General features: G+C 35.6%; 1 protein-coding gene across 2 annotated transcripts in view; it reads left to right on the forward strand.

Moving 5' to 3' along the window:
- Window positions 1-22,149, forward strand: part of LOC115454859 (TNF receptor-associated factor 4) — a 109,180-nt gene that overhangs the window by 5,232 nt on the left and 81,799 nt on the right. Inside the window, exon 1 of one of the 2 annotated variants that reach the window (XM_037439657.1) lies at window positions 18,114-18,458. The exons of the other annotated variant lie outside the window; for it this stretch is intronic. Within the exon in view, the coding sequence (XP_037295554.1) occupies window positions 18,424-18,458 (35 nt within the window). The 5' untranslated portion in view covers window positions 18,114-18,423. Of the gene's footprint in view, window positions 1-18,113; window positions 18,459-22,149 lie in introns of those variants that run through there. 2 annotated transcript variants of the gene reach the window in all.

Consider the following 22,149-nt stretch of genomic DNA (forward strand, 5'->3'; position numbering starts at 1 on the left):
CCAGTACTTCCTGATCCACAGCCACTGACCCAAGAGGAGTATTAGCAACTAGTCCACCGAAGCGATAACAAGCAAAAATGCCAGCGTACGCTCTAGTGCAGTGTTAGGGTATAGCCCACATATGCCACATACGCAAGCATCAACAACCATTTACCGCCCATGGCCACTGAAGTTCTCCCAAATGGAGTAGCTCAATCAGTAGCTGCAGTTTTCACGCTCGTTAACAATGTATACATAAATCTCTCGACGGGCAATCATCATGGCCATTACGAAGATTTATGGCAGATAGAGTTGTGATCACGCGATTATGTTCCCACTGAATGTTTTGTCGGCTTATTGATCGTGTCGTTTATGAGTAACTCAGTTCTAAGGGCATTGGTATATCAGCTCTGCGCTTTTTCGCGATATAGTAAGCTTTATGTTGCTCCAGGTTTTGATCTATTTGTCTATAAAATTTCGTGCAAATATATCAGTGGTATGTATTTACTTCGAACAAATATGCATACGTACAAACATGTTCACAATATTCGTCTTACTTTAATATGTTAGGTGATCTTTAATCAATCGTGAAAAATCGTGAATCACTCAAAAATTTAAGAATCGTTCTAACAAATATACGTGTAAATATGTTCTCAATATTGACCTTAATAATATGTTAAGTGATCTTTACAGTACAAAAATGTCTATAATTCCATAAGAATCATGGATGCGGTATTCGTTTACAAGCTGCTTTGAAACAGACAAAATAGGGATCATGTAGAAAGTGGAGGAATATATTCTGGATATCTCATAAAAATGAAGTTATAATACTATTTAAATTAAACTATTTTACGAATTATCGTGGTTTTAATATTTTACTTTTCTTTTTTTACTTTAATTTAAATGTCTAACATTCGTGTTAACTTAAGAAATCGTATATCGTTACATGCATTGTGCTACCCGCCAACAAAAACTAATTATCGATCCTTATATACATCGGTTAATGAAGTATGAAATTAAGGTCTGCATTATCTTTTAATAGCAAGTCGCCATGTTTTCTTAGAAGTTTCAATTAGTGTTCTAATCACAGGCACGTGTTTTCTCGCTTCGTTACTTATTGCAAGAACATAATTAGGGTGTCGTAGATGTTCCGATGGATATCGGGTGTTTATCGCTTTATTGGTCTATTGAAGGAGATTTCGGGTGTGAAATGGAAGGTTTTGGATGCAATTCCTGTGTCGGTCTGTAAGAAGAAACAAATTTGAATACATACAACAGCATGAAAATTAAAATAAAGACATGAGTAACGAAATAAAAAATTAAAATATACCTGGGCACAAAATAGAAGTAGATATTTAAAAAAAATAAAACAACATAAATTAAATTACAATTTAGGTAACTAAATTATTTTTCATGAGTGAAATTCTAGAATATATTTCTAATATATTATAATAATATATACTTATTAAGTGCATGCTGTGCGTACATGTAAAAGGATACAAACATAGTGCAATTATTTTTTGTCAATAGTACTTAAGACATATTATGTTGTGTGTATATAGTTATGTAGACAAAATTAAAAAGAAAAAAAAATTGCGAAAGTCACTCTGTATCAAATAAGATGCAGATCTTGACAAAACTAGGGTACATCATTCGCATTTCTGCCTACACCTTTCAGAACAAAGGCTTATGCATGCTACGCGATCGTAGATTACATATATCGACCTAGATTTGCCATACGCTAAGCGAATTCAAGATAATGAAAGCGCATATATCAGTGGCGAGTAATGAGCCGTGATAGAACATCGGTTGTTATCGTTTTGTCGGACTACGAACTAACTTCGACAGACGTACCAATAGTCAGTTATATTTACAAGGGTTTGACTATTTTCAACACGAGCATTGTCAAATCTCTATTTACTTTAAGTGCTAGTTTGCACATTGGAAAAGAAAGCCATCAGCCGCATATTCGCTTCATCCGTTGGCTTCATCTCTAACTACCAATATTCATTCGTATTAACAAGATAGCTGCGTGTTACAATTTCTTCTTTATCGGAACCCTCGGTAATTATTGTGGCACCCAAAACCATTAGCTAAGTATAAATGGAACGCCAGTTGATAGAGTTATGCAATCCACACATCACTGTCTGGTTTTGTTGTGCGTGACATGAAACGTGCGTGAACACGTGGCCCTGTTATATTATAGTATGGACGAGTCATATAATGGGAAAAAACTAGCGCTAGTTAATAGGCATGTTATAGGACCAGCAGAGAGTAAGAATAGTGTACTATATGTATATTATTTAGTAATACTTAAATTTTTAGGTATAGGCCAAGAAAGGAGCTTTTCAGATTTTAATGGTATGTGCTCTCTATCGTCCATATATACACATCACGCCTTCCTACTTGAAAGGGTAGACAGAGGTGCTACTAGGGCACCCAATTGCTGCTATGTGTGTTCCGTCCCTATCTCCATAATGGGCTTAAATGCCAGACTGCAGGATGCGATTGCGCGAAATCCCTAATATCACTTTGTCCGACATAGGATTCAAACTCGAGACCAAACAGTGTCGTATCGTGCACGCATAAACACTTAAAAGTAGATAAGCGAATTTGGGACCTATGACAAGGTCAAATTAGTTGAAATCCATTATTAACTACTACAGAGTACAGTCGTGATATGTATGAGACGAATACTTTATTCCAACTTGAACGATAAAAATGTGTACAAAAAGTAGGTATTTTGTCGCTCACTTGCCGCCCACGTCCGGTTTTCGGCATTGCCATGTTCCGGCAGCTTATTGCGGTATTTAGCGTGCCCAATGCCTAGCTATTAACTCGTTCCCATGGGGACGGTATGAGAAACTTGTCAGGTGTATTGTATGGTTAGGTGGATTGTGATATTGAAAGTTGGATGCGAAATACGAGGTCGATTCCTAGGAGCAAATTATAGTCAGAGATAATCTGACGCGTGAATTTTAATACAATTGCAATTTTTTATTTAATAAATTTTTTTTTATTGCTTTGAATGACGAGGCGAGCTTGCCGTTCACCTGATGGTAAACGATACAATCGCCCATAAACAGTAGAGACCCCACATAACAATCAGCTTGAATTACAAAGTATTGTTTAGTATTCCACCGCATTCGCCATCCTGGGACATGAGATGTTAAGTCTTATTATGTCCAGTAGTTACACTGGCTATAATGTCCTTTAAACCGGAACACAATAGTGACTACACATTGCAGCTTGGCAGCAGAAATAGACATTGCGGTGGTACCTACCCAGGCGGACTCTCACATATGAGAGACCGACCACCAATTAAGTATGTAATTCAAAGTGACTTCCGTTAACGTCAATATATATAGGGTATATCCAAATTTTATTTCGGATCCGATGTTTTGACCCTCAAAAGTTGCCATAATTATTCAAAATTGAATAATAGTTGAACTGAGAAGACAAAGAGCAGATCACTATATTATAACAGTATTTTCATATATATACCTAGTCTTGCCATAAATATTGTAATAAAGAAAAAAGAAAATTGTTAACTGCAAATAACATTTATTACTTTTACAGTGTGTCAGTTTAATACATAAATATAAAACAATTAAAAATATAAAAGCTTATTCGAAGTGGTCTCCATTGGCTGCAATACAGTCCTTTAAACGATGAGGCCAGTTATCAATAGAAGCACGCACTCTTTCCATGGGAAAATTCTTCACTGCCAATCGTATAGATTGTTTTAGGGACTCCAAATTATCATGGCGTTTAGAGCAAGCTGTACTCTCTAAAACTGACCACAAATCATAATCCAGCGGATTAAGATCGGGACTAGACGACGGCCAGTCTTCAGCTCTGATGAAGTCCGAAACGTTCGATTCCAACCAAGACTGCGTGGACCGAGCTTTATGACCCGGCGCCGAGTCTTGCTGGAAGGACCATACTTGGTTATTGAACATGGTGATGTTAAGGGGCTTAACTACCTTCTCAAGAATGGTATCTTGATACACTTGTGCCGATGTTTTGATACCTTTTTCACAAAAATATGGCTCAGTCACTCCTTCATAGCTAACACCCCACCAAACCATCACTGAAGTCGGATAATGTCCACGTTGCACTCTGTCGACTAATTGGGAAGCTTCCTTAGAGCTTTGAGCATAAATACGGTCATTTTGTTTGTTAAAATGTTGCTCAATTGTAAAAATTTTCTCATCCGTAAACAAAATTTTTCTGTGACCTCCCTTGCGTACCGCTTCAGTAGTTGTTTCGATTTTACCACCCTATTCTTCTTTAAATTATCAGTTAAGAAATGGCCAGTGCGTCTCTTATAGGCTGCAAGTCCTAAGTCATCTTTTAAAATACGCGACATGGTTCTAGGTGCTATCTTCATTTCCCGAGATAAAATCTTTTGCTTTCGGACAGGATTTCTTCGAATTCTTTCCCTTACTGCTTTGACCACCTTTTTCGTACGAACACTACGTGGACGGCCAGATCTTTTTCTGTCACAAACAGAGGAGGTCTCATTGTACCTATTAATAGCCCGGTACACAAACATTTTACTAATACCAAGTGTATGGAGAGTTTTAAAAATTGCATTTGGCTCCATACCTACTTTGTGTAATGCTATCACAGCGATTCGGTTCTCTTTATCACCCCACACCATTTTAATATCGCAAAATATTTTACAATGTATTGGCGCCAAAATGAGAAAACACAATGAACAATCGTATAAAAATGACAGATTCGAAATTCAAATGTAATATTTTTTTATAATTAAGTGTAACAGTATTTATGGCCAGACTAAGTATATAGTCGCCGCTATCCAATCGGTTACAAAATAAATTTGACACCGATGAAATCTTGAAACCGTCAGCGTCGTCTAAGGTCAGGAATCAGATTATACATTATCTCGTCAGTCATGACCCGTCTCAAATCCTTTGTCCCTTCTCCCACGCACTCGTGGAAAACTACCAATTTATAATTTACCCGGAATCCAAGATTTGAGGTACGAATTACAATGGATGCGGTGCTATCGAAATTTTTTACCAAAATAATATTTCTTATTTGCGAAACGTACACAGAAATGAAAGTATTTTTGTTTATCCTGATACCATAGTATAAATATATTCGTAATTACTAATTGTGCTAATACTATTTCTGCTCTACTAGTCGACATAATACTGGCAACTGTTGTCATAAAAATAAGTGACCCGCCAAAATGTCGTTCAAATATGAAAAATAGTGCTTGCAAACTTTCGATTACAAAGACATAGAAATCACGGTAGCTATCTAGACTCTCGCATACCATAAGAAACACTCTTCGATATCACAGCACCAATAATAGTTTCATCATTCAAACAGAACATTTCACAGCGCATGTAATAAGATAAAAAGGATCGCGTGTGATCAACTGAAATGTAAAACACGATCCAGTTGCGCACGCGCAGCCAACTATGATTTACTGAAATAAACGAAGATTTGTTCCTCTCAGTGCACACGTTTAAATACTGCATTAGTCTAATTGGATAGACATGGTTATGGACTTTGAATTATCATCTGATTGGTGCTTTTGTAAACTGAGTTGTTAACATTAAATTGTAATTGTATTGTTAATTGATTTAACGATAAATACGATAATACTGGCGCGTCTCGGCGAGCGTCTTTCAGTTCCACAATTTAAAAAAATACAGCTAATTTTACGGTATTAATTATTCAAAATAAATACATAATTCAATCCTAAAAGAACATTAATAATGCATTAAATATTAAACCGGTCTAATATCATTGCCATATCATTTTTGTCTCATCTAGATTTTTAGGTAACCTTTTGAGTGACCAAAATGAACGCCAACGCGGACCGGGCACTGGCCGAGTGATTAGGCTCATGCCATATACAGAATATCGATGCATTTTAAATCATTTAATGGTATTCCTTAGCCTTAAAATAAAAAAATATATTGAGTGTTGTTTTGGTTATATTTTTCAAGATAAATCAACTTCTAAATAGACGAGACGTGCTATATTTACATGAAAATTTGCGGGTCAAAAATCTCTTCGAAATATCAATTAAGTAACAATATCATTCACCTGATTTTGAATGTAATTTTTTGTAACAATTTTTTTTTGTTGTATAATTTGACAAACGATCGAAAGGTACTAACTTCCAGATTTATTTAAAGCCAATGTTTTAATTAAAAGTATATCGCTGACGCCTATCTCGCTGGCGTAGCTATATTACGGTATGACTGCAGTGCTGAGGTATCAGGTTCGATCCTCGGGTCGGGCAAAGTGATATTGGATTTTTCTATTCAGTTCTAACCCGGAGTCTGGAATTCATGCCCGATATGGCGATAGGCTCGCCCCCTATCAAGACGTGGGACGGAACACACGGCGGAACACTTCCGTCCGAACTTTTCCGTGGGTTGGCAACAGTTGCGCCTGCGCGTACTCCTTTAGGGATAAAAGGCATAAGTGTGTGTGCGATAAATACACAATAGAATTTATAATCCGGAAAAAAACTTTCACGTAATCATTACAGGGAGCATTAGTTACTAAATACTTTCATAGAGTGAACATTAACTTAATGTATGCTAATACACTCGCTGGTTAATTAATAAGGTACCAATCTGACATAATTTTTCGGTCGGCCGCCGTCGCGGTATGCGATAAACCTTTGTTTAACGGCGGTCGGAATAAACACCGCTCTTGTTCGCGAGATTCCCACGGAAGAATGGGTAGTGAATTAATGTCTTTATTAAACTGGACATGACATGTTTAGGGGGTTAGTTGAAGTTAATGGTTTCTTTATGTAACGTTTAGAGGTTGTTAAGGGACTTAAAAGTTATGATCTACATAAAGTGATGTAGGTCCCTCGTGTGGGTCACTCGGTATAGATACCGGCCTTTCAATTTTTGAAAAATATATTCAAAGCATTGTTAATGTATACTATTATATTAAGCTGAAGACTTTAATTGTTTCTTGGGAACGCGCTAATTTCACGAACTATTTGCTCGAATTGAAAAATTCTTTTAGTGTTGTATAGCCCATCATGCCATAACCAATACGAGCGGAGCAGTAATGAAAAATATTTCAAAAATGTGTAAATTTATTACTTTTAAGAAGTTCCATTGCGTGCGCTGTGTTAAAATTACGCAACAATCATATACGTCGAAATTATTCCTCATAAAAAGCTTTAATAATATGTAATATAAAACAAAGTCTCCGCCGCATCTGTCTGCCCGTCTGAAGGCGATAAACTCTTAAGCTACACAATGGATTTTGATGAAATTTGGTTTGAAACCCTAGAAAGGGCATAGGTTTCTTTCTACCCAGGAAAAATATATAGCGAGACTTTTATCGCGGAAAACTTTCACGCGGGAGAAGCCGCGAGCAAAAGCTAGTATTATATAAAATTCAAGGTGAAATGTAGAGTCCAATTCTCTTAATACAACTGTTGCATAAACTTCATGAATTTGCAAGGCCATTGTTATAAAAGTTTCATGTTACAATATTGAACAAAATATCATCGTTGAAATCTGCAAATTCTTATAAATACTATACCGAGAATATCTAAGTGAAGTGAATGTGAAATGTCGCTTTTTACTGTTACACTCTGGTATTGTGATGGAGAGAACCATGGGAACTAGTAATTACTTCTTACCTTATGCTTTTATCTGTACTTAATTGATTGTTTTACAAAGTACAGTTAATCATTGTTTACTGCTTCAATGACATAACGCGAGTAATTTGGCTTTTTTCGCTTTGGAATTTCTGTTCTGTATTACAATGGTTAAAACTTTGCCGCGCAGGGAATGATACAAAAATCTATAAGTATTTATGTACTCAGCACGAATGAAGTTTTGATCCCATTGTAATATAAATACATGAAAGTACATGGTTATCAGGAACTTTTACTTAAAACTTTTAGTCCTCAACGCATACTTGAAACAAATCTTTGCATAGGCCATATTTTTCTCAGTTTGGGAATCGAATCTGCAGTCTCTTCATAGTTTACAACAGACTCATGGTCTGATGCAGAACGCAGGCTAACTGCTGGATTCAATATCCGGTGGATATATTAAGTATATCTTCGTATTACACATTCTTGGTTGAAAATCAGTATTATGTGTACTTTAGGAGGAGATAGATGCATGAAATCAACAATTTTAGTGGCATTTTCATTACGAAAATAATAAAAAATATTCACTAAATATTCACACACATTAAATAACCAAAGTAAAAATAATGTATTTATTTAAAAAATGATGTATAAATGTTGACTACATAACTTAAAATAAGGTCAGCGCGCCGTCTTAATGCAGGTCCCGTCTTAACTGAGAGCTGCAAGAAACACAAAAGAAGCATCTAATATTCTTAAATGAAAATCCTCTGCTACCAAATATTATAATTTGTTTTTCATACATATTAAATTATCTACTAATAGACCATAGGCGAAGGAAAACCATTGTTCTCACAAACGACTAAATTAGTCATCGAAAACGTTTCCTACGCCATTGGAATACGTCGTCTTTATAATTATTGGTGACCATTTACCGGCATGAGAACGAGGTTTCTAGACAACGGTGGTAGTATCTTCGGTTCACGCTTGGAGGATTCCATTCAAAGCTTGCTTACGTTTTTATTTTTACATACATATATGTAGGTGGAATCGCTAGATTATTAATTTTGGGTTTGGGTTTGGGTTTGGGTTTTGGGTTTTGGGTTTGGGTTTGGGTTTGGGTTTGGGTTTGGGTTTGGGTTTGGGTTTGGGTTTGGGTTTGGGTTTGGGTTTGGGTTTGGGTTTGGGTTTGGATTTGGGTTTGGGTTTGGGTTTGGGTTTGGGTTTGGGTTTGGGTTTGGGTTTGGGTTTGGGTTTGGGTTTGGGTTTGGGTTTGGGTTTGGGTTTGGGTTTGGGTTTGGGTTTGGGTTTGGGTTTGCGTTTGGGTTTGGGTTTGGTACTATCAAAACATTTCGTTCTATGAAAAAGAATATTTTTAATTCTTTTTTTATATTGTCCTGTATCACGTAGCGATTACAAATCTGCATGTAGTACATTAGGGTTTCTATTTATTCTTTAATTTTTTTTTTATATGTTTAAACGTAAGTTTACAAATTCCACCTGTATAATGTATATTTTAATTAATTATAATTAATGTTTTTTGTATATTTTTACAGAGTAATTGCGAACTTGCGGAGGTCATGTTAACACTTTCTTTAAAACTAATTATCTCTTTCGTTTATCAGCTATGCAGTTATTTTACACCAACCGAGAATGTCGAATATGTGTTATATTTTTTTGTTCATAAGAAATAATAGTAATAGTAATTATTTCTTATGTCTACGCGGATGTTAGACATCGAATTATAGAGAGTTTTCGGAGTCTATCGCGTATTTTTGTATTTTTTTAAACGTTTCGCAGACTTTGCAATTCATGGTCACCCGGCAGAATGTGGTGTACATCGTCCGAAAGCTAGTGATTTTTCGATAATTGTAAACATTTTCATAATGGTAACTATAATTTATGGTTGCAAGGAAATTACTGGGATTCCAGAAACGTGATTGGCAATACGGATTCTGGTAGCAAAACTGCAGGTTGGCGTCGGTTTAATTGGACAAACTAACCCAGCTGAGACTCGATCCTCAAGCCCGCTAAGTCATGACTCCACAACGTGTTTCTATCATACAAAAGCGTAGTGTCCAACCGCTAATAGGATAAATAAGATTTATTTAATATTACATTGTACAAACACTTTGAAGCCAGTTATATTACATAATAAATAATAAATATTTTATTATCATACATTTTGAAGGATTCCTTACGTATCTTACAGGATGTAGGTATGTTTATGTTGCCGGAAATTTGATTATTCTGCCATTGTACAAAATGTCTTGTTTGTTTACAATATTTTATTTATAAAGACAAGGTATAGGTTTTGCCAGCTGATGCCACCGGACTGTAGCACCGAGCGTATGTCTCGCACCTTTATTGTTATAGTTCCCAAATAACCTCTCGTTTTGGATCCTAACTATGAATGGTGTGAAAAGTGTTTGAATAAAGAATTCTTGAAAGAACACTAACAATGCTTGCGATTGGTCGAAATTAAATTTCAAATTTTGACTATGTTTTAAATATTTATCTATCTGACAATTTAAAAACAACTAACTTAGATCGAACATACATAATCAGTCACCTAAGAGACGGACAGAGTTAGTGACGAGGAAATTTAAAAACTATAATGATTTCTTATGTTTACGCGAATGTTAGACATTAAAATTAAACTAGTTTTCGGATTCTATCGCGGTTTTTTGTTTTTTATTTTTCTCCCGATGTTTCGAAGACTTTGCAGCCTTCATGGTCACGGGGGGGGACTGAGGTGTTGTTCATCCGCAAAGTCAAAGTTACAATATCTACCTACACTTTACAATTATACAACTTTTTAAATCTTTTTTTAGTTGTTGGTGGTCCGATCTACGCAGAATGAGCTCACAGTGTCTTGAAGTCGTCGAACGTCGGGAGAAAACTAAAATATAAAAAACCGCGATAGAATCTGAAAAGTAGCTTAATTTTAATAAAAATAAAAAATATTAAAATAATTCGCAACAATGCAAATAATGACTAGGCATATCAAAGTACTCTTTAGTAATTTGCAACTTTACGTATATTTGAATATATATCTCTAGTATATCTCTAATAGAGTATTTGTAAAATGACCAAACATAGAACTTGCCGACGGCTCACCAACTTAGTCGCGTTGGATTCCCACAATTGTGCGAGCGACACGGTTCATGATTCTATTTACGAATGTTTATATACTTTACATATCATATAATTTACAAGCCATCTTGTAGGTTTAATGGCTGTTTTATTAGCAGTGTATTGTTAGAATGCTGCCACTTATTAAATTTCGTCTTGCAGATTTTAATTTACAGAATATTAAATGTTTACTAAATATACTTATTAAACACGAGAGATGAATATATTGGCTTATGTATATGTATGTATTAAAGTTCTTGTACTCTTTTGAGTATAATTCTTTTAGTTTTTAATCCTATTTATCTAGTTAAGCCATTTCAATCATAGCAAAGTTGGAATTATCTACAGCAACTGTAGCTTTCTCCTTCATTCTTTTTTAACCTACTTCAAATTTATGCTCTATTCTGAAGACAAAAAACTTGTTTATTTTTTTACCTGATTGCGTCTGTTAGCCTGATAAGGATCGGCTTATACAAACACACGTGATTGTTGGATGAGCGCTTTAGGCGCTCGCAACCCTTGACCATAAAGCGACCATGCTGAGGCAACCTACTAACGGACTACGAACCTCGGCTCAGAACGGTCACTGGAAGAGGATGAGAGTCATTAGCGATTAAGGAAAAACCTATGCCCTGTTACGATAACCCGTTACAGAAGTTAGTTAACATCATAACGAGAGCATGCGCATGAGAAGTGTTTGTACTATGTCGGGAGATACTAACCACTTGAGACTGAGATATTATTAATTATAATAAAATTAGGAATCAAACATCTTATTGCACTAGCACTAACTAATTGCCACTACTTAGTTGTGTGAGATTGTGGATTGGTGGTGGGAGCAAATCAGCATTATATATTTTGTTCGTATACATTTTATATGGAATTGAATGAGGAGACAAACAGTTTGCCTGATTTTGTAAAAAATATTTCTACGAGTGGAAATTTTGATTTGGCCTACCTATGTATTTATGTCTATTAATGTAAGATTGTAAAATAAATTATTTATATTCTTCAATTACATTATGGCTTCCACTGTTTATCCGCGATTTCGCCATCATCAGGTAATAATAGCAAACACAAAACAATAAACACGAATATTTAAAAATTTAAAAGTTGGGTATAATTTACATTTATATAATATAGAATGTTTAACTTAGATATCGATTTGGAATCCCTTAACATTCAAAGAATCCAACCTTTAACCACTGCACCAAATACCACATTGTCTACCGATATCAGAGCATTCATTCAGTTATTTAATACCCAAACATCACCAGGAACCAGGAAATCCATTTCAAAGCTTATTGGTCGTTCGTTATCGCTAGTCAGGGTTCGATTCCTGTTTGCATTCCGCTCCGTGTCGTAAAACGTGCACAATGGAGGCCGTTTGAAGCTTGATGCCCAGTCCAGGTATTGACCTAGGTGTGGAAATTTCTTAGGGCATCTAATTCAATAGGAAGGTCATGTCGTTATAATCCACTTTCGGTACTCCATATCTATACTAATATATAAAGCTGAAGAGTTTGTTTCAATGCGTTACTATAAGGAACAACTAAACCGATTTTAATTTTTTTCCACTAATAAGAAGCTACAGTACTCCTAGTGCTATAGGCTACTTTTATCTCGGGAAAATAATTTTCACACGGGCGGAGCTGCAGGCAAAATGATTCTCTTTGGTCGGTACTCTAGACAGTGACAACATATATTCCTTGTTATGTATTTTTATGATATCCAATTATAACTAAAATACGGCCTTCTTGGTCTAGTGTCATATATGAGCTAACAGGAGGCCTTAGGTTCGCTTCCAAGGTTGGACAATTTTATTTAGGCATAGACAGAGTAGGTGATTAGAGCTTTGCAACTTGGTGTTCCATTTTTATTTATTAGTGAAACAATATTACGAAGTCATACAAGATGAAATTCGTAACACACAATCCGATTAAGTTTCCACGAAAACATTGCACAAAAAAGAAGATAATCGATCAAAAAGAAAGAAATTAAACAAAACATCCAATAATACAACTAACACCCGAAATTATTGAAAAAAAATATCGGATGCTGTAAATTAGTATTGTCCTCAACGATTTGCTCATTTCGTCAATCACCGTCCATTCATCACTCAATAGTAGATACAAAACGTAAACAAATAACGAGTATAAAGTACTGCCGTGCTAAGCGCAAAAACGGTATGTCAGCGAAATCTTATTTCGAGATAATCGAAGTTTTGTAAGTATAGTTTTATATGTAAAACTGAGATAGAGAAACACTTTTAAAGATTTTTTTAACAAGTTCTAAACAAGATACCGTTATTTAGGTAAGTTCATTGGATGGGTTTTCTTTAAGCTATCTGAGGACATAGAAATCAAGATTTTGATTTTTTTTGAGATACCGCTTTTGAGCTAAGCACGGCAGAGTAACACACGTTTAACAATCAGCTGTTATATTTTCACACATCCAAACTTAGCTTTGGCACACATTTTACTTCAACTATATATAGGTATATTTGTCCGTCTAAGATCGATTTGGTCAAAACTTGTTGGGCTGTCCGAATTCCTTAACAATTTACAAGTAAACCCACTTACTGTACCTGTTTTGTTGGACTTTAGTTACGACCACAGTACTTAGTAAGTCGGTGTACCTTGTTGTAATGTAAGTAAGTTGGGGTATTAAAAGCCTCGTTGTCATTCAGTACATTAATGAGGGCGGTTATATATTTTTTACCAGGGAGGTGCTATTATAAGGTAGGTAAAGTTTACTTTGCATGTCAGTTCGGAGTTTGGAATAGGTTCTGGTAAATGGCAATTTGTTTGTTCCTTATTTATTTATTTTTAAATATTTATTCGAGGAAGCAAAGACCAATGATGTTAGTAATAAGTACAATAATTTATTGTATTATTTTTTTATTTTAAATACAAACTTTAAGGTCATACTGTATTTGCTAGTGGCACCCAAACGAATTTACGCTTGTATCTTAGACTGTCATGATAAAAATTACAAAATATGTGATTAGCCGCGAGCAGAAAACAATGCAATTTATATTAAGTATGAGCTATAATTTATAAATATTAATCAAATATTAGAAATTAGGTGAACAATCAATTATGTTACTAAATAATTAAAAAATAAATTAATACGCGTCCACCACTGCACCATTCCATGTGCACAACAAAGTGCCACGTAACAGCAATCTAGCCAACTGGAAATCATTTGAAGAATGCTATTGCAATAGATTACTTGGGACAAAATAGCTGACGAAATATTCATGTGATACTGTAGTAAAAATAATGAAAATACTATTCGTGAATATAAGAATACGGATAAATTCAGAGAATGTTTTCTTTTTTATCATAGAGCACTTGTTTTTCGACGATTAGGCATAAGATATTTATATATAAATTATTTTAGAACTAGGAGGTTCTACAACAGATACATCTCTACCTACCCCTGAAATGAAAGGCTTGATGTATACCATCGCAATCCAACCATTGAATATTAAAATAACGTACTAAGCCTGTCTATCTGCCAATGGAAGTCTATGCCCAAACTTATCCTGCAAGGGATATCTATCATCTTACTGAGACAAAAACAGTAAGTCTGAGTTATGAACTTAGCTCCAGCCTTGAAACATTAGACTTCTTAGTCGACAATGTACTTTTATAGGAAGGAAACCTGTATGACATCATATAGGGGGATTCCACATGGCTAGCTCGTCTCAATTCTCACATAACAACCTTTATAGACGATGTAATACGATTGATTTTTCAACAATTGTAATGTATTCGAGCGCAACATCCTGTAATGCGCGTGCGCGGATGTGGCGTGGGTTGTGCTTAATAAAACCATAAAATTTAAGAGTCGATACCCTCCGATATTACGCAAGAAATATTATATTTTTAGCACTAAGCGTTTACTATGAGCTTCCTTCGATTTCACCTGTTTATTTATAAGATATAGATGTTTTACTTACAAGAATTGCACTCATGGATATGAAATATACGATTGTAAGAGTCTCGTCAAATTTAGTCTAATACTTTGGCAAGTTAATCGATCATTTGCAATAAGTGATATGTGAATTGAAATTGTATATTGGTCGCACAATTTCATATCTATCTCAGCTTATTTTGGTCTTAGAATATCCTGCTGTGAAACAACAGATCACAGGTTCGTTTTCGCGTCAAAAGTTTTGTCTGATTGAGGTGCAAGGCTCTTATAGATTCTGATACCCATAAAACATATATTGTAGCTTAGTATGCAACCAGGTATATTTATGTGACGGTTAAGTCATGGATGTACCTATTTATGAATTTACTAATTTGATAAAGGTCACAGTCAATCGCTGATTGCAGGCCGCTTTCAACACGTCGGTCTGGGAGTTTTTAGGAAGGCTTATTAAACTGTGGACATTCTGAAAAAATATTTAAAGTTCCATATCTCGTAGATTCTATCGTAAAACTCTCACTTCCCGACAAATTATCGCGTTTTTTATCAATAAAGTACATTGTACTAGCAAACTGCCTCTCACTTCCTGGCAAATTCTTGTGGTTTCCTTAAATCTAACAAAGTTATGTTATACGCCTTCGTGGCTCCTTCGAGAGCTCTAGTTTCTACATTACTCACAGCTTAGGACCTCCTTGCCACACTTTATTTAGTTTTGCTATATTTATTTAAAAAAAAATCTATTGCTTTTAATGGTTTCTTCTTTTCTGAAGTGTAACTAGAAATATGGTCTACACGGTTGTATCTAAGTAGTATTGTGATAAAATTGCGACTATTAAAAATAATAGCTTTTATTTCGGGTTTCGCAAGATTTGGAAGACCAGACATATGAAATTAAACTAATTTTCGGATTCTATCGCGGTATTGGTGTTTAATTTCTCCTGACGTTTCGAAGACTTTGCAGCCTTCATGGTCACGGGGGGGACTGAAGGCTGCAAAGTCTTCGAAACGTCGGCAGAAAATAAAACACCAATACCGCGATAGAATTGGAAGACCAGAGTTTAAAAGACCCTCTCTATTTTATTTTTTTCTTTCCTCTAACCAATGGTATTAAATATATATGATTTTACTTTTACGATAATTATACTTAGTCTGGCCATAAATACTGTTACACTTAATTATAAAAAAATATTACATTTGAATTTCGAATCTGTCATTTTTATACGATTGTTCATTGTGTTTTCTCATTTTGGCGCCAATACATTGTAAAATATTTTGCGATATTAAAATGGTGTGGGGTGATAAAGAGAACCGAATCGCTGTGATAGCATTACACAAAGTAGGTATGGAGCCAAATGCAATTTTTAAAACTCTCCATACACTTGGTATTAGTAAAATGTTTGTGTACCGGGCTATTAATAGGTACAATGAGACCTCCTCTGTTTGTGACAGAAAAGATCTGGCCGTCCACGTAGTGTTCGTACGAAAAAGGTGGTCAAAGCAGTAAGGGAAAGAATTCGAAGAAATCCTGTCCGAAAGCAAAAGATTTTATCTCGGGAAATGAAGATAGCACCTAGAACCATGTCGCGTATTTTAAAAGATGACTTAGGACTTGCAGCCTATAAGAGACGCACTGGCCATTTCTTAACTGATAATTTAAAGAAGAATAGGGTGGTAAAATCGAAACAACTACTGAAGCGGTACGCAAAGGGAGGTCACAGAAAAATTTTGTTTACGGATGAGAAAATTTTTACAATTGAGCAACATTTTAACAAACAAAATGACCGTATTTATGCTCAAAGCTCTAAGGAAGCTTCCCAATTAGTCGACAGAGTGCAACGTGGACATTATCCGACTTCAGTGATGGTTTGGTGGGGTGTTAGCTATGAAGGAGTGACTGAGCCATATTTTTGTGAAAAAGGTATCAAAACATCGGCACAAGTGTATCAAGATACCATTCTTGAGAAGGTAGTTAAGCCCCTTAACATCACCATGTTCAATAACCAAGTATGGTCCTTCCAGCAAGACTCGGCGCCGGGTCATAAAGCTCGGTCCACGCAGTCTTGGTTGGAATCGAACGTTTCGGACTTCATCAGAGCTGAAGACTGGCCGTCGTCTAGTCCCGATCTTAATCCGCTGGATTATGATTTGTGGTCAGTTTTAGAGAGTACAGCTTGCTCTAAACGCCATGATAATTTGGAGTCCCTAAAACAATCTATACGATTGGCAGTGAAGAATTTTCCCATGGAAAGAGTGCGTGCTTCTATTGATAACTGGCCTCATCGTTTAAAGGACTGTATTGCAGCCAATGGAGACCACTTCGAATAAGCTTTTTATATTTTTAATTGTTTTATATTTATGTATTAAACTGACACACTGTAAAAGTAATAAATGTTATTTGCAGTTAACAATTTTCTTTTTTCTTTATTACAATATTTATGGCAAAGACTAGGTAATTAGTGCGATCTATTTGTCAGTTCAAAAAACGCAAACACACATAAGTGATAAATGATGATAAATTTGTATTTATACGTGAGATTTATACTGGATGGATAATAAAACATAAGAAGTGAATTGCCATAGTAATTTTAGTAGATCTGGTAGAGAGGTGGGACCCAGAAAAACAGAACACAGACAAAAAATAATAGTGAGGAAAATAATTTAAATAAACATAGATAATTAGTATTCCACACAGATTTAAATAACAAATATTTCAATAAATTATATTATTCAAATTCTAAGCTAAGGTTTACCTTGTCGTTACCTCATGACTCGCCTAATCATATGATGATCTGTGCTGCAGTTTGCGTTGATTTTATTCGCCAAGACGATATGAGAAATGTATTATCACGTCTTTCACGGTTATTAATTTTTATGTTAATGGTGGAATTTATACACTTATCTTGTATAATTATCTTTTGTCATATATTATTTATCATTTTATCTAAGAGTACTGGAGAACTAGTAACATTGTAGAATGTCCCATGTCGCAATGATACGCATAATCTTCATAATTTTCACATCACATATTACTGTCGATATTTTCTTCATGTATTTTTTGCTATTTATAAAAGGATTGCTTGTTAACTAAAAGCATTAGTTTTTGGTCAACATCTAATGGCACTGGCATCAGGTTCATTAGTCCATAAATATCGTATCGTCTGAAAAAAACGTACCACCAGTTATGGACAAATCCTTTAAATCCTGGTAATAAATTATAAATGTGGAATTTACGCCTGAATGCGTTTCACCAAATTCATTTGTAAAACTCATTTGATTTCCATTTAAAATGTGAATGCACCCACATACTCGTTCCGAGAGCTAGCCATAAGCTGTGTCTAAGTGAGGAGCGATCCCATAGCAACATTGTTCAAACACTCCCACCTGTTGGCGCTGCTAATAAACAGAGTCTGTATAATTAGTGTTCAAACTGTGGTATTGTTTGTCACCGCGCACTACAGCCGCGTCTGTCCGGTGACCAACACGCGCGTCGCGGTCCGCACGCTCTGACCAGCAGAGTCAACACGGATCGAAGCGAATCTTCGCGTTCCTAATTTGAATAATTTTCAAAATTGGAATTAAGTGTTTGTAAAAAAATAAAAAATATTTAAAATATTTTTTGAAAATCGAATAAAAATAATTTAGTTTAAAAAAGTTTGTAATACATAATTAAAAATAAAAATTCGTCAATTTGCATATTTAATTGTGCGGAGCCTGAAAGTTTCAAGTGTATTTGTGGCGACGTAATCGAGATGACCCCAGTTGGACTGTTATTTAAAGTGAACAGGTATGTTAGTTGTCAGTATTTGTCGAGTGCATTGGTATGCATGACCATATACGAGGGTTGTTTTAAATATTGTATATGGTACGTGTTAATACATGCAGGTCGTGAGGCTTGTTTCTTCGTCCATTGATATTCTATTAACGGAAACATTGTAATGGCTTCTTGTTACGTTTAGAAGGAGTTGTATGCTGCCCGTGATGCGCTCTGACAGATTTATAACAGGTGTAAGGTCTTAGGAACATGGTCGTTGTATAATCATGTGAAAATTACTATTTTTAAAATTTAAATAATTTATTTCGACAATTATTTGTGTCTGTTACGGGATTTGAGTTTTATCCTCGATTTGGTAATAGAGCACCTATTACCTTATACAAGAGATAAGTTCAAGAAATTTTGGAGCAATTTGGTTCTGCCAAACTAAATAATTGTCGTTACAAGCTCTATAATGTAGAGTCCTTTGCCTACATAATTAAACATCCACAACGATTAAATTCCGCCGTAATTTTTTCTTGTATAATTAATTTAATGGCACATCAACAATGGTATGTTGATTTGAACAATGAGAGCTATTAAAAATAATATGTGGATAGTACCTCCATGTCGGGTAATAACCAGACGGGTTTATTGTATTTTATAAATGCGAATATGTGACTTGATGATTTTTAAGGTTTATTTTTTGGACGAGTTCGGTTTTCTATTTTTGTGATATACTGGAATGGGGCCTTATACGCTCATTTGTGGCCGGGAACGTAGATTCCTCCATATTTTGAAGCAGAGAATTGTTAAGTTGTTCAGACTCTAATTAATTTAGTCACTGATGGCGCTAACGGATTTTAAATTGTCATGTTACTTAGTTACTTATAATTTATTGATTTAAACCAAATTGTTTTACAGTATTAGTAAAATAAAGACCAGAAATTTATTTTAGAATCGTTGAGTTTAGAGACTTTTTTATATTTTTTTAATAATCGATCTCATTGCCTCAGTTGCGGTGCAATTGCGAAGTCACTCTTGAGATTCATTCCATTGTCAGCCAATTTATACTGTGTTGATTTTATTCATAAAACACAATGTTAGCTACCGAAGCTGGCAATTTAGTTATTTATTAAAGATAAATGGCCCTTAATACCATAGTCTTTGAGACCCATAATTCAATTCAAAGAGTAGGTCGAGCGGTACAACATCCAATAACAGGGTCAGACCGAAGCTGCGTCAATGTCACGTGTGAAGTCGTGTGTAGCCTAGGTAACGTATAATATCTATTAAGAAGTTACTTCTAGTGGAATCGGTAAGATCTGTTCGATACCCAGGTGCAGCAATCACATTTTGTGTGAGTTAAAATTAAAAAATGCGACATGGGAACCTCGATTTGGCGGCATGGCGATAGTTTTGTTGACACGAATCTTAATGAATTGGAGTACATAATCTTGTTATTTATATTTAATACTATGAAGATGTACTTGCGACATTACAGTTTTCTCTGCCTATCCTTTCAGAGAAACAGTATAAGCATATGTTCTTAAGAAAATTAGCACACACATCCTCTGACAAGACACAAATGTTGAAACTAAACCAGTTCGTCAAATAATGTGTGATCAAACAAATTCTGTAACTAGACACAGACTTCCGTCCAAACTGGTCCCAACCGGACGATACACTCACCACCACTAATACCTAAGTGATTGGGTTTACTATAAACGTGCAAATAAATTAAGCGTTTTTTATTACGAAATGAGACCTCTGTGTTGGAGCGCTCGTCATCCTGAGACATAAGATTAATTCTCAAATCCATTGCAGGCCACTGATAGTAGCTAGTGGTAGGATACATTTTATATCCGCCCGGATAGCGACCACAGTACTCAAGGTGTTAAAACCCGCCATAGCGGCCCACGTAAGTGTGTCGCGTTCTGGGATCAGCCTGAGTATATTCGTGTCTAACAGGTCGGCATAATTATATCGACTGCCGAGGGACAATCATCTCTCGTCAGTCGACATTTTATTGGACCCCACTCCACTTACCATTACGTGCAGTGTAAAAATAGCTATATTCTTCAAACTGGAACACAATAGCGGGTTTTTTAAATACAAGAAACTATCCCTAAGAGATCTTATTAGGTGATCAGGACAAAATTATGCTAAAATCTATATCGTTTCGTGACCGACATGAATGCAGTAGCTTTGCTGTAACGTCTGCATAAGTATAATGAAGTTGAGTAACAAGCAGGCCATTAGCCCGGCTACCAGCCTGTGAAGTGTAGCCGATGGTATGTTACAGAGAGTTACGTGCGTTGAGGATGGTGGCTTGGTAGTGAAGTACAGGCACAGATTCTTAAGGTTGTTTTTATACTGGGAGATCAAAGCAATCTATACCTTAACATATAATGCTGAAGAGTTTGAACGCGGCAATCTTAGATATTACTCAACCGATTTTGAATTATTGGCGTAGTTATATTACGGTATGACTGCAGTGTTGATTGAGGTCTCGAGTTAGATTCCCGGGTTGGGCAAAGTGATATTAGATTTTTCTATTCAGTATCAGCCCGGAGTCTCGAATTTGTGCCCGGAAAAGGTGTGGGCTCGCCCTCTATCTTATCATGGGAACGAATACACACGGTGAAAATTGGGTTCAGCAGTTGCGCCTCTGCCTACCCCTTTGGGGGTTGACGAGACGAACTTGCCGTTCGCCTAATGGTTAGCGATACAATCGCACATAAACAGTAGAAACACCATCCAACACCTTGAATTACAAAGTATTGTTTGGTATTCTACTGCGCTCGCCATCCTGAGACATGAGATGTTAAGTCTTATTATGACCAGGGGCCTTATTCTCTATCCCGCACGTTATTTTAACGGTGCGTAACAAGCACGTAACACAACGCATCATGTTTAAGACTATAGATATTTGGCTTACAGAATACCATTCCACGCACATTTCTCGAAGATAACATGACACGGCCGCGTTACGCGTTTACACTATCATACAGAATAAGGGCCCAGTAGTTACACTGGCTACAATGTTCTTCAAACCGGAACACAAAAGTGACGACACACTGCTTGGCGACAGAAAAAGACACGGTGGCTCTACCTATGCGGATTCTCACATATAAGAGACCTACTTACTACAAGTGAATATAAGTATATAATAAATATCCGTGACGTCATACTATCGTATTTTGTGAGCGAATCGCAGTTTATAAACAATACACGCGATGTTTTAATCTCAGTTCAAATATTTTTTGTTGTTGTTAACTGAAAGCATTCCATAACATCATTGTGATATTTGTATTGTAAACAATGATACAATCATTATTGCGCGACCCAATATACGGTATTACATTAGGTATTTAAAATACTTCAAACACCAGGAAAACATAACAATGGAAAATATAATAATGGAGCAATTAGCCTCCTTGTCGTTCGAAGCAATCTGTCATGTGGATTCCAGCTTGGTCTGAGACTGCACGTTTAACAATACAAAACAGGAATTTTATTAAGTTCTAGACACCATTATCTTCAGGTTGAAAGATTGTAGTTGAATATAATGTAACATGGCTAACATATTGTGACATCAACAAATCCTTATGAAAACGATAATTTTGTGTACGAAACAAGATGTTAATTAGTTGCCACCTTATCACTTGTGAAGCGTCGATTCCAGTTGGATAACCTTCCGTAATTGATGTAAAAAGTAATT

The sequence above is a fragment of the Manduca sexta genome, chromosome 17 (genome assembly GCF_014839805.1).
Source record: "Manduca sexta isolate Smith_Timp_Sample1 chromosome 17, JHU_Msex_v1.0, whole genome shotgun sequence".
NCBI lineage: Eukaryota > Metazoa > Arthropoda > Insecta > Lepidoptera > Sphingidae > Manduca > Manduca sexta.